The 11127-nt window shown below is 38.1% G+C and overlaps 1 protein-coding gene across 9 annotated transcripts in view; it reads left to right on the forward strand.

Moving 5' to 3' along the window:
• Nucleotides 1-11127, forward strand: part of CCDC171 (coiled-coil domain containing 171) — a 344777-nt gene that overhangs the window by 4036 nt on the left and 329614 nt on the right. For 8 of the 9 annotated variants that reach the window (XM_010857037.1, XM_010857035.1, XM_010857032.1 and 5 more), the window contains exon 2: nt 6045-6202. In XM_010857037.1, the coding sequence (XP_010855339.1) occupies nt 6159-6202 (44 nt within the window). In that variant the 5' untranslated portion in view covers nt 6045-6158. Of the gene's footprint in view, nt 1-2784; nt 2880-6044; nt 6203-11127 lie in introns of those variants that run through there. The other variant, XM_010857034.1, reaches the window with a different exon arrangement.

Raw genomic sequence — 11127 nt, forward strand, 5'->3', positions numbered from 1 at the left:
TTATTACATGTGATATTTATCCTAGGCAATTCCACTCTCCCCCCAACCCCGCCCCGCCCCCCCCCCCGTTTAAGCAGATCGCAAATGATAACCACTTAAATTTACTTGAGAACCAATTTCAGTTAGTGTCCAAATCTTTTTGAACACATTACACATTGATGTTTTATTTAGTTGTTTTCATAATCTTGAAGGATTATGAACCTACCATTTTTTGTCACTTGTTTTATTGAACAGTTAGTGTCTAGTAACAAAACAAGCAGAGAGCAGGAAAGGAACTTGGTTTCCCATGAAATGAAGAGGAAACAAAGGCAGTGTGCAACCTCCTACAAGGAAAGATGAAAGCAGTAATTTTAGTTTGGAGTTTTCTGTATCAGTTCTAGTGGAGACTTTTATTAGCTGTGTGACCTCCGGCAAATCACCTAAGCTCCCTGGGCAAGAAAATGCCTTATCTGTCGGATAAGAAGGATAGACTGGATCTCTGAAGTCTCATTTAATCCTAAAATACTTTGATTGCCTCAACCCATTTGTCTTGGTTTTGTTTTGATGAAAGAACCCAACATCTTTTTTAAAGGTGAAATATATGTTTGCTAATAGACACCACACTACAGATGTGGTTAGTATTGAAGATAGCACTGTGTTGTGAAAGATAATGGATTTAGGAGTCAGCCACAATATGAACTTGAATTCTAACCCTCCCACTGGATATCTTTATACACAAGTTACTCAACCTCTCCAAGCCTCAGTGTTCTCATCTGTGAAACGTGCATAATAATCTGTAGGGTATTGGGAAGATTCACTGAGCTCCGATATGCTTCTTGTAGTGTCTGCCATGTAGGAAGTGCTCAATAATAAGTTTTCATCTTTTATTTCTCCCTGCCTCTCCCCTTTCCCCTGGTATGTACAGACTGATATGCACTGAGAGAGATCAGTGCATTCTGGATGACCTACAGAAGGACTCAGATATGAGATAGGAAAACTTACCAGCAGTAGCTCTGAAATTTAAAGCAGAATTGTCTTTTTGGCTGGTACTTACTCTCAGTATGTCCAGACCATTGATCTCTTGTCCTCAATTGCCCCATTAACTATTTCTAAAAAACTTCTTGATGAATGATGTACATAACATCCCTAATCTGTTTTGGGGCTTCTCTTGTGGTTCAGCTGGTGAAGAATCTGCCTGCAATGTGGAAGACCTGGGTTTGATCCCTGGGTTGGGAAGATCCCCTGGAGAAGGGAAAGGCTACCCACTCCAGTATTCTGGCTTAGAGAATTCGGTGGACTGTATAGTCCATGTTTCAGGAAGAGTTGGACATAGCAACTTTCACTTTCTTTCATCTGTTTTAGTGGGAATGGTGAGAATAGACCAACTTCACTATCGAAACATAAAGATATTAACACATTAACATAAACTGATTTATACTTTGCCTTTATCCATCACTGCCCAATGGGTGCCCTGCTTTTGGTCCAACTCTGTGGAAATCCCTTCTGGATTGAGAAATTCACTGGACGTCTGGGTCATCTTTTAGTAAGACCCTGACTTGTAGTTTGGATGTGTGGAAGAATGATCTGTGTTTAAGAACTTGGCAGTATGGAGCAGAAGTGCTTCCCTGACATGTGAGGGATGCCACGGGGTGAGCCGTGTGTTGAAGGTTAATGGCAACGGTACATAGCAAAGCTCTGGAGATAGCCAATTTGGATTTGAATCCTTACTCTGTCACTTACTAGAGATGTGACTTTGGACAAGTGACTGAGTATCTTTAAGCCCCACTTTCCCAGGGTATAAAATGGGGATATTAACGTATCTTCCCCTTGGGGTTGGTGTAGAGTGAAATGAGATAATCTAAGTGTGATACCTGGAGAAGGGATGTTTGTGTGTGCACAGTAGGAATGGTGATGGAAGGGTGTGGCTTTGAGGTATCAATTTGTTCATAGATAATGGAATTATGAAATATGTGTCCTTTTGTGTCTGGCTTCTTTCACTTAGCGTAATGTTTTCAACACTCATCCATGTTGTGGCATATATTGGTACTTCATTCCTTTTTATGGTTGAATAATATTTCATGTTTGTTTATATATTGGCAAATGATGGATATTTGGGTTTTTACTTCTTGGCTGTTTATGAACAATGCTGCTATGAACATTTGTGTACAACTTTTTACTAAAGTCCAGTAGTTGTCTTAGAATATGTCTTGGTATTGATTGTGCTGGGTTCGTGTCCTCAGATCTGCAGCTTATTTTTTGGAACTGTGGATTAGAATCTTTTTATATTTAAGAAAAATTTTCTTGAATTACAGTTCTTAGTGTTTGTTCTGTTTCCCTTGCTTTATCGCTTATTCAGGGACTTCTTTTATTTCCATGTTGGTTATTCTTTGTCTGTTTTCAGTATATTTTCACATTCTCTTGAATAATTTTGGTTTGTTTTCTTAAATTTTTGTTTAAAAATTTTATTTAATTTTGTATGTCCTTTAAGAGTTTTTTTTCTGATCATGTCTATTTATTCTTGTTCCCTCTACTTCAGTCTTCACTGCAGAATTGTTTTTTTTAATGTTTCTAATCTTCGTCTGATCTCATGTCTGATGTTTTCTAATTCTGATTCCTGTCCTTTCATGCCTTATACCATTTTGTTAATGTCTTGTAGCTCATCTTTTTCAATAATTGCTTTTATTTATTTGACTGTGCCAAGTTTCAGTTTGGGCCCATGAGACCTTTGATCTTTGTCGCAGCAGCGTGTGGAATCTTAGTTGTGGCATGTGAGACCCTAGTTGCGGTTTGTGGGATCTAGTTCCTGATCAGGGATCCAACCCAGGCCCCCTGCATTGGGAACACGGAGTCTTAGCTACTGGACCACCAGGGTAGTCCCCCTTGTAGCTCGTTTTGAAATAGTAAGTTATGGTTTTAATCTGATTTGTGGACTTGTCTTTCTGTCATTCTTTCATTTTCAGGAGTCCATTCCGTTCCTTACTCTCTTTCTCCTCATATTTGTATGAAATTTGAACACTCTGCTTTTCTGTTGCTGATTTTTATGAAAGGTTAGTCTTCCTGAATTTTGAGCGTGGTAAAGGAAAGCTTCTCAGAATTCACAAAACCCTGCCTTATTTTGTTGTGAGTGCTTGGTATTGAGATTTCCTGGCCTTGTTTCCTCCTACACTTTGGTCTGAGCTATCTCTTTACTTTGTCTTTATTTCCCCTGATTCCATTTTCTACTGATTCTCATTAGTGTGGGCCCCTGTTCACGAAGGGCACCTTGGCAGGTCAGTAATGAAAGTCTGTGAGGAGACTGTCTTACCATGTGTCTGTTTCATGTGTCGCTTTCAGCCCTTGCTCTCAGATTTTCCTGCCATGCTTTCCATTAACTATCTGTTGATCCTTTGGGGGTTCTTTCAGGAGGGTCTTGTTATTTCCCTTTGCTTTCTTCTGTATGGATACCTCCACCTCCATGTGGGTTTTGTGGTTGTTGCTGGTTTGCCCTTATTCATTTGTATTTTGTTCTGTTTGTTGTAAACATTGCCCATGACTTTCTCGTTTTTCTATGTTACCTTAGATAGGATTTTTACAAACTCTGCTATGTAAATTCATTAGGAAATTAACCTATGGAAAAACAAAGTGACATACACATGTAGGCAGGGTTGATGTCAGAATCCATTTTGTACTTTACATATTAACTCTTTCTCTTTTCTTTTTTCTTTTTAACTCTGCAAATGCATTTTCAAGCTTGTTATCTGTATTATTTTTCTATTGTGTAACAAGTTACCACAAACTTAGGGGCTTAAAACAGCCCTGATTTATTATTTCTCAGTTTCTATAGGTTGGGAATCTGGCACTGTGTAGGTGAGCCCTCTGTTCAGAGTTTCACTAAGTTGCAATCAAGGTGCTACTGGCAGCGTTCTTATGTGGAACCTTGACTTGAAAGAATTTGCTATCCTGTTCATTCAAGTTGTTGGCAGAATGTTTTTTTTTTTGGCTATGCCATGCGGCTTGCAGAATCGGCTTGCAGAATCTTGGTTCCCTGACCAGGGGTCAAACCTGTGCTCCCTACAGTGAGAGCATAGGGTCCTGACCACTGGATCTCCAGGGAATTGCCCAGAATGTGTTTCCTGTTGGCATCTGTATGATCGAGGGATCTGGCTTTTTACTGCCTTTGGGGAGGGTGCCTGCAGTTCCCTGCCAACTGGCCTTCTACATTGGCAGTTCACAGTGTGACAGCGTGCTGGGGGTTATCTGTCACTTCATCAGCTAGGACAGAGTCGTATATAACATTAAGTAATCATGGGAGTGCAGCCTGTCACCTTCACCATGTTATCTTGGTTAGAAGCAAGTCTCAGGTTCTCCCCAGTAAAGGGGAGGGTATTATACTAGAGAGAAACACCATGGGACAGAGATCATGGGAAACCATCTACCTGTTATGCTGTCTGTATCAGTGATCTGGAAATCAGTGAAACTTGCGTCTGAGGTAGGGAAGACCCTTTCTCTCTAGACGACCATTCAAGTTTGAAGATGTTAGATACCAAAATAATGCACTGAAAAACGATGGTTCTCGTCAGTTTAGCTTTATTGAAACAATGATATTAAAGTTTGGTTAACTACCTTTCCCCACATTTCTCTGCCCAAGATCAAAACAAAGTCAAAAACACAAAAAAACATTATTAAGGCTCTAAGTATGTAAATTCTTTTCCTGTGAGGTAAATAGAGGTTCTGTTTGTGTCACATAAGTTTGTACATGTGGTATGTGTGTATGTATTTAATTGTTTTCACAAAACAAAAAACATTATATATATATGTACTTTTGAGCCTTGGACATGACTCTTAAGTATAAAAGAGTCCCTTCCAAGTTCTAACTCTTTGACTTCATTCTGAAGGCAGATTCTTTGGAGTTTGAACTTTGAGGGCACAGTGGTAAGATGAAAAGATTTTGAGACTCAGTATCAGAAGAGCTTGATTCTTCGGTGTCCTCTACTGAGTAGCTGACTGGCTATAGGCAAGTCATTTAAGCCTCTGTGAATCAGATGCATTTCTGTAATTGAAATGAGGATAATAAACCTCAGGTAAGATAATTATAATTTACCTGTATCAACAGTGACCTTGTAGAATGAGCTTGGGCTTAGAGTTATATAGTTAGATAGTAACGAGTTGGAATTTTGATCCTGTAACTATGTGACTTTTGACAAATGACTTCTAATATCTGTCTTAGATTTCTCTTTTAAAAAATGGGATAATCTTTATATTGTGGTGTTGTAAGGATCAGAGTTCCATAGCTCTGTGTATAAATACCAGGGACAGTGCTTACTGCACTAGGTGTTCAAGAAATTAATGATAGTGGTGTGTGTTTGTCTACCACTGTTCCCAAGCGTAGTATTTAGGAGGAATAAAATAAAATGGGATTTCCCCCCTCATCTTGGTAAGCATTCCATCTTCTTTGTCTAGGTCAAGCTATTCTGCATCAGCCGTGTGAATCAGTGTTTTGAAGATCCCCTAGTGTTTGGTTCTAGGAACCATTAGTCCTGTTCTTAGTCCTGTGTTTGGGTCTACATCTCAGTTGGCTTATTTGAGTCCTTCTTTCAGTGATCTCTCTTAGGATTGTTTATTACGAGCAGGGACAGATCAGGTTAGATTTTGGTGGGGGGAGGTCTTCTAGCTATCCTTGGACACCTACAATTTTACTAAATAATTCTTCTGTTTTTCCTTCATGATGGTGTATGTGCTTTGGCGGATCATTTATCATTCAAGTAATTATCATTCAATGTCCTGGCCTCTTGTATTAATTTTTTAGCCATATAATTTTTAAACATGTCCATTATAAAGCAAAGCAGAGAGAAATGAAACTATTTAAAAACTAAGGCCAGATTTTTGCCTTATCAGGTACTCGTAATGCTAACACACTGGGTTATTGGTACAAAATATCTTTTAAGTGTCCATCAATAGATAAATGGATAAAGAAAACATTATATATATACACACATATATATATATACACTCATACATAAAAGAAAAATCACTCATCGTCTCAGGACTCACATAAGTAACTACTATTATATGGTTTACTTCAACAGACTTCAGTCCATGTAACCTGTAAGCCACAGACATCTTGGACAGTTTAAATCATCAGTAACGAAGTATATCATTAAGCGACAGTGGGATATTTTGAAAGAATTGGAAGACTTGTCATGAATTCGAACACTTCGAGTAATACCCCTGGTGATATCCAGAGGTAAGCCTTCAGTATCTTCTACGAGTTGAGGAATGCTTTTGGTTGCAAGGACCATGGAGAAGTAAGTGGTTGGGGTGGCTGATTGTAAGAATTCTCATGAGATGGTAAGGGAAATGGCAATTTCATGGGACTGGAAGAGCAGGGGTGATGCCTGGTAAAAATCAGACCTGGGTCTGGAGACTTTATGTGGCTCTTTGTGCTCCTTTCTTAACTCAATGTCTACTTTCTTTGGTCCCTAGAGACTTGCTTATTCTTTTCCACTTCTCTAAATCTTTTCTTCTGCGTATTCATTATTACTTGGCTTGCCATAATATGTGTTGCTCTGTTTTTCTCTTACTTCCTCATTGTCCCGACTGATTCATCCCCCTAGTTAAGCATTTTGTTAGTTTTAGCTCCTGTTGCTAACTGCTCCTTTACTTGGAGTTTACATTCTAAGAATTGCTGTTGCTCACCTTTTTTTGTACCATTCATATCTGCCTTTGAGTGAGGCGCCTGCCTTTGGTTTATTCATTTCCATGTGTATAATATAAAAACTCTTAAGTCTATAATATAAAATGGAGCCATTCTGGAGAGTGCAACTCAAAACCTGGTTTACAAAGAAATAAGTACAGAAATTGAAAATAGGTGTTTAGAAACTTTTATAAGCACATTAGAGAGTAATTTTCTGTTTGTTGAATCTGATAATAAATGCCTTAAGATTGAATTTTATCTGTTTTTAAATTTTCTTTTTTAATTTTCCCTTTTAAATATATTTTAGAGAAGCAATGGGAGTGGGGTAGGGATAGTAATTGTTGACATTTAGAGAAGAAGTCATTTTGCGCACCTTTTCAGCAGGAATGTGTGGGTGCGGCAAGTATGGTGGCTAACATGTACTTTGCTTTATAAATAGGATTTGCTATATAAGCATTTTCCACCTGTCTCCAGGAGCTACCTTAAATTCTTTCTGGAGCAAGATAGAGAATAAATGAGTAAAATATTAACATTTTTCTTTGTTCAAATTTTATCTCAAGAATTCTTTGTTTTACCAAATGTTTCAAGGGTTAAGAGTGAAGTGTCATCAGTTAGTTCTCCACCACTTTAGTGAAGATGGTTCAGATACTGCTAAACAGGGTATCTTCAAGGTTCCTTCTCTATCTAATAGCTGATTTTATATAAGCACATAGATATGTATATTTTAATACATATTTTAATGCTGATAATGCATGTGTTTTTAGAATTATTTAAAAAAACAAGTGAATGAAACAATGAAACTGCTTATAATCTTACCACTTAAGAGTTAACACTGATAGTATTTTGGTTTATATCTGCACAGAATTTTTCTTTTCAACATACACATATATTTATAAATGCATATTTTAAAAATTAGAATAATATTTACAATATTTAGTATCTTGTTTTTCAATATTTGGGAGACCAGCTTGCCAAATTAATATACATGTATCATAATTTTTAATAAGTACGTTCAGTTCAATTCAGGTGCTCAGTCGTGTCCGACTCTCTGTAACCCCATGAATCACAGCACGCCAGGCCTTCTTGTCCATCACCAACTCCTGGAGTTCACTCAGACTCACGTCCATCAAGTCAGTGATGCCATCCAGCCATCTCATCCTCTGTCGTCCCCTTATCCTCCTGCCCCCAATTCCTCCCAGCATCAGAGTCTTTTCCAATGAGTCAGCTCTTCGCATGAGGTGGCCAAAATACTGGAGTTTCAGCTTCAGCACCATTCCTTCCAAAGAAATCCCAGGGCTGATCTCCTATAAGTACATTACTCTTCAGAATTCTAGAATTTGGACCAATGAAGTTATTTAAACTCTGCTATTTACCCCTGATCTACTTTCTGTTTCTGTAGATTTGCATTTTTTGAATAATTCATATAAATGGGATCATACAATATGAAATCATTTGTGTCTGTCTTCTTTCATTAGGCATGTTCTTTGAATTTATCATGCTATAACATGTGTCAGTACTTTGTTTCTTCTCATTGCTGAATATTCCATTTTATGGATATGTACATTTTGTTTAACCATCCATCAGTTGATGGACATTTGGATTGTTTCCACATTTTGCCTATTATAAATAATGCTGCTGTGAGCGCTTGTGTACAAGTCTTTGCATGGAAATACTATTTCATTTTCTCTTGGGTAGATTCTTAGGAACACTGTTACTTCCGTCATATAGTAAATTTATGTTAACATTTTTAAGAAACTACTGAATTGCATTCTGAAGTGACTGAACCATACTACATTTCTACCAGCAGTGTATAAGGGTTTTAGTTTCTCCACATCCTCACCAGCACTTGTTATTTTCTGACTTTTTGGTTATAGCCAATCTAGTGAAAGTGGTATGTCACGGTGATTTTATTTTTATTTTCCTAAAGAGCGATGATGTTGAACATATTTGTACGTGCATTTTTTGGCCATTTGTGTATCTTCATTGGTGAAAAGCCTATTGAGATTGTTTGCCCAATTTTAAATTTTTACTTGTCTTTTTGTTACTGAGCTTTAATAGTTCTTTACATATTTTGGATACAAATCTTTTATCAGGGACATACTTTGCTAATTTTTTTTTCCCATTTGTTGGCTTGAATTCATTTTCTTAATAATGTCTTTTGAAGTGTAAGAGTTACTAATTTTTATAAAGTTCAATTCTTTTTCTTTATGGATTGTGCTTTTGGCTTCATATCTAAGAAATCTTTGTCCAACTTAAGGTCATGGCGATTTTTCTCCTGCGTTTTCTAGAATTTTTATAATTTTAGTTCTTACACTTAAGTCTGGGCTTCATTTTAAGTTACTTTAAAAAATATATATATATTTATTAATTTGGCTGCGTCAGGTTTTAGCTGCGGCGTGTGGGATCTTCACTGAGTCATGTGGAATGTTTTCCCTGCGGTGCGTGGACTCTCTGGTTGTGGCCTGCGGGCTCAGTAGTCGTACGCAGGCTTAGTTGCTCAGTGGCAGATGGTATCTTTAGTTCCCTGACAAGGGACAGAACCTTTATCCCCTGCATTGCGGGGTGGATTCTTAACCGCTGGACTACCAGGGAAGTCCCTGAAATTACTTTTTAATGTATGGTGTGAGGTAAGAGTCTAAATTTATCATTTTGCCTGTGGATATCAGTTGTTTCAGTACCATTTGTCTCTCCCATCAGGAAGCTTCTATAAGCCTCTTATCCTTCTCCAACAGAGAGCAGATAGACTGAAAACCACAATCACAAAAAACTAACTAGCCTAATCACATGGACCACAGCCTTGTCTAACTCAATGAAACTATGAGCCATGCTGTGTAGGGCCACCTAAGATGGATGGGTCATGGTGGAGAGTTCTGACAAAATGTGGCCCACTGGAGAAGGGAATGGCAAACCCTTCTTTTCTCTTCCCCAAAAAAAGAAATGCAAAAAAGCAAAATGGCTATCTGAGGAGGCCTTACAAATAGCTATGAAAAGAGAAGTGAAAGCAAAGGAGAAAAGGAAAGATATACCCATTTGAATGCAGAGTTCCAAAGAGTAGCAAGGAGAGATAAGAAAGCCTTCTTCAGTGATCAGTGCAAAGAAATAGAGGAAAACAACAGAATGGGTAAGACTAGAGATCTCTTCAAGAAAATGAGAGATACCAAGGGAACATTTCATGCAAAGATGTGCTCAATAAAGGACAGAAATGATATGGACCTAACAGAAGCAGAAAATATTAGGAAGAGGTGGCAAGAATACACAGAAGAACTATAAAAAAAAGATCTTCATAACCCAGATAATCACGATGGTGTGATCACTCACCTAGAGCCAGACATCCTGGAGTGTGAACTCAAATGGGCCTAAGGAAGCATCATTACGAACAAAGCTGTGGAGGTGATGGAATTCCAGTTGCGCTATTTCAAATCCTAAAAGCTGATGCTGTGAAAGTGCTGCACTCTATATGCCAGCAAATGTGGAAAACTCAGCAGTGGCTACAGGACTGGAAAAGGTCAGTTTTCATTCCAATCCCAAAGAAAGGCAATGCCAAAGAATGCTCAAAGTACTGCACAATTGTACTCATCTCACATGCTAGTAAAGTAATGCTCAAAATTCTCCAAGCCAGGCTTCAGCAATACATGAACCGTGAACTTCCAGATGTTCAAGCTGGTTTTAGAAAAGGAAGAGGAACCAGAGATCAAATTACCAACATCTGCTGGATCATGGAAAAAACAAGAGAGTTCCATAAAAACATCTATTTCTGCTTTATTGACTATGCCAAAGCCTTTGACTGTGTGGATCACAATAAACTGTGGAAAATTCTGAAAGAGATGGAAATACCAGACCACCTGACCTGCCTCTTGAGAAACCTATATGCAGGTCAGGAAGCAACAGTTAGAACTGGACATGGAACAACAGATTGGTTTCAAATAGGAAAAGGAGTACGTCAAGGCTGTATATTGTCACCCTGCTTATTTAACTTATATGCAGAGTACATCATGAGAAATGCTGGACTGGATGAAGCACAAGCTGGAATCAAGATTGCTGGGAGAAATATCAATAACCTCAGATATGCAGATGATACCACCCTTATGGAAGAAAGCAAAGAAGAACTAAAGAGCCTCTTGATGAAAGTGAAAGAGGAGAGTGAAAAAGTTGGCTTAAAGCTCAACATTCAGAAAACGAAGATCATGGCATCTGGTCCCATCACTTCATGGAAAATAGATGGGGAAATAGTGGAAATAGTGCCAGAGTTTATTTTTCTGGGCTCCAAAATCACTGCAGATGGGTGATTGCAGCCATGAAATTAAAAGATGCTTACTCCTTGGAAGAAAAGTTATGATCAACCTAGACGGCATATTAAAAAGCAGAGACATTACTTTGCCAAAAAGGTCCGTCTAGTCAAGCCTATAGGTTTTTCCAGTGGTCATGTATGGATGTGAGAATTGGACTATAAAGAAAGCTGAGCACCAAAGAATTGA

Source organism: Bison bison, unplaced genomic scaffold (genome assembly GCF_000754665.1).
Source record: "Bison bison bison isolate TAMUID 2011002044 unplaced genomic scaffold, Bison_UMD1.0 scf7180017864376, whole genome shotgun sequence".
Classification (NCBI taxonomy): Eukaryota; Metazoa; Chordata; class Mammalia; order Artiodactyla; family Bovidae; genus Bison; species Bison bison.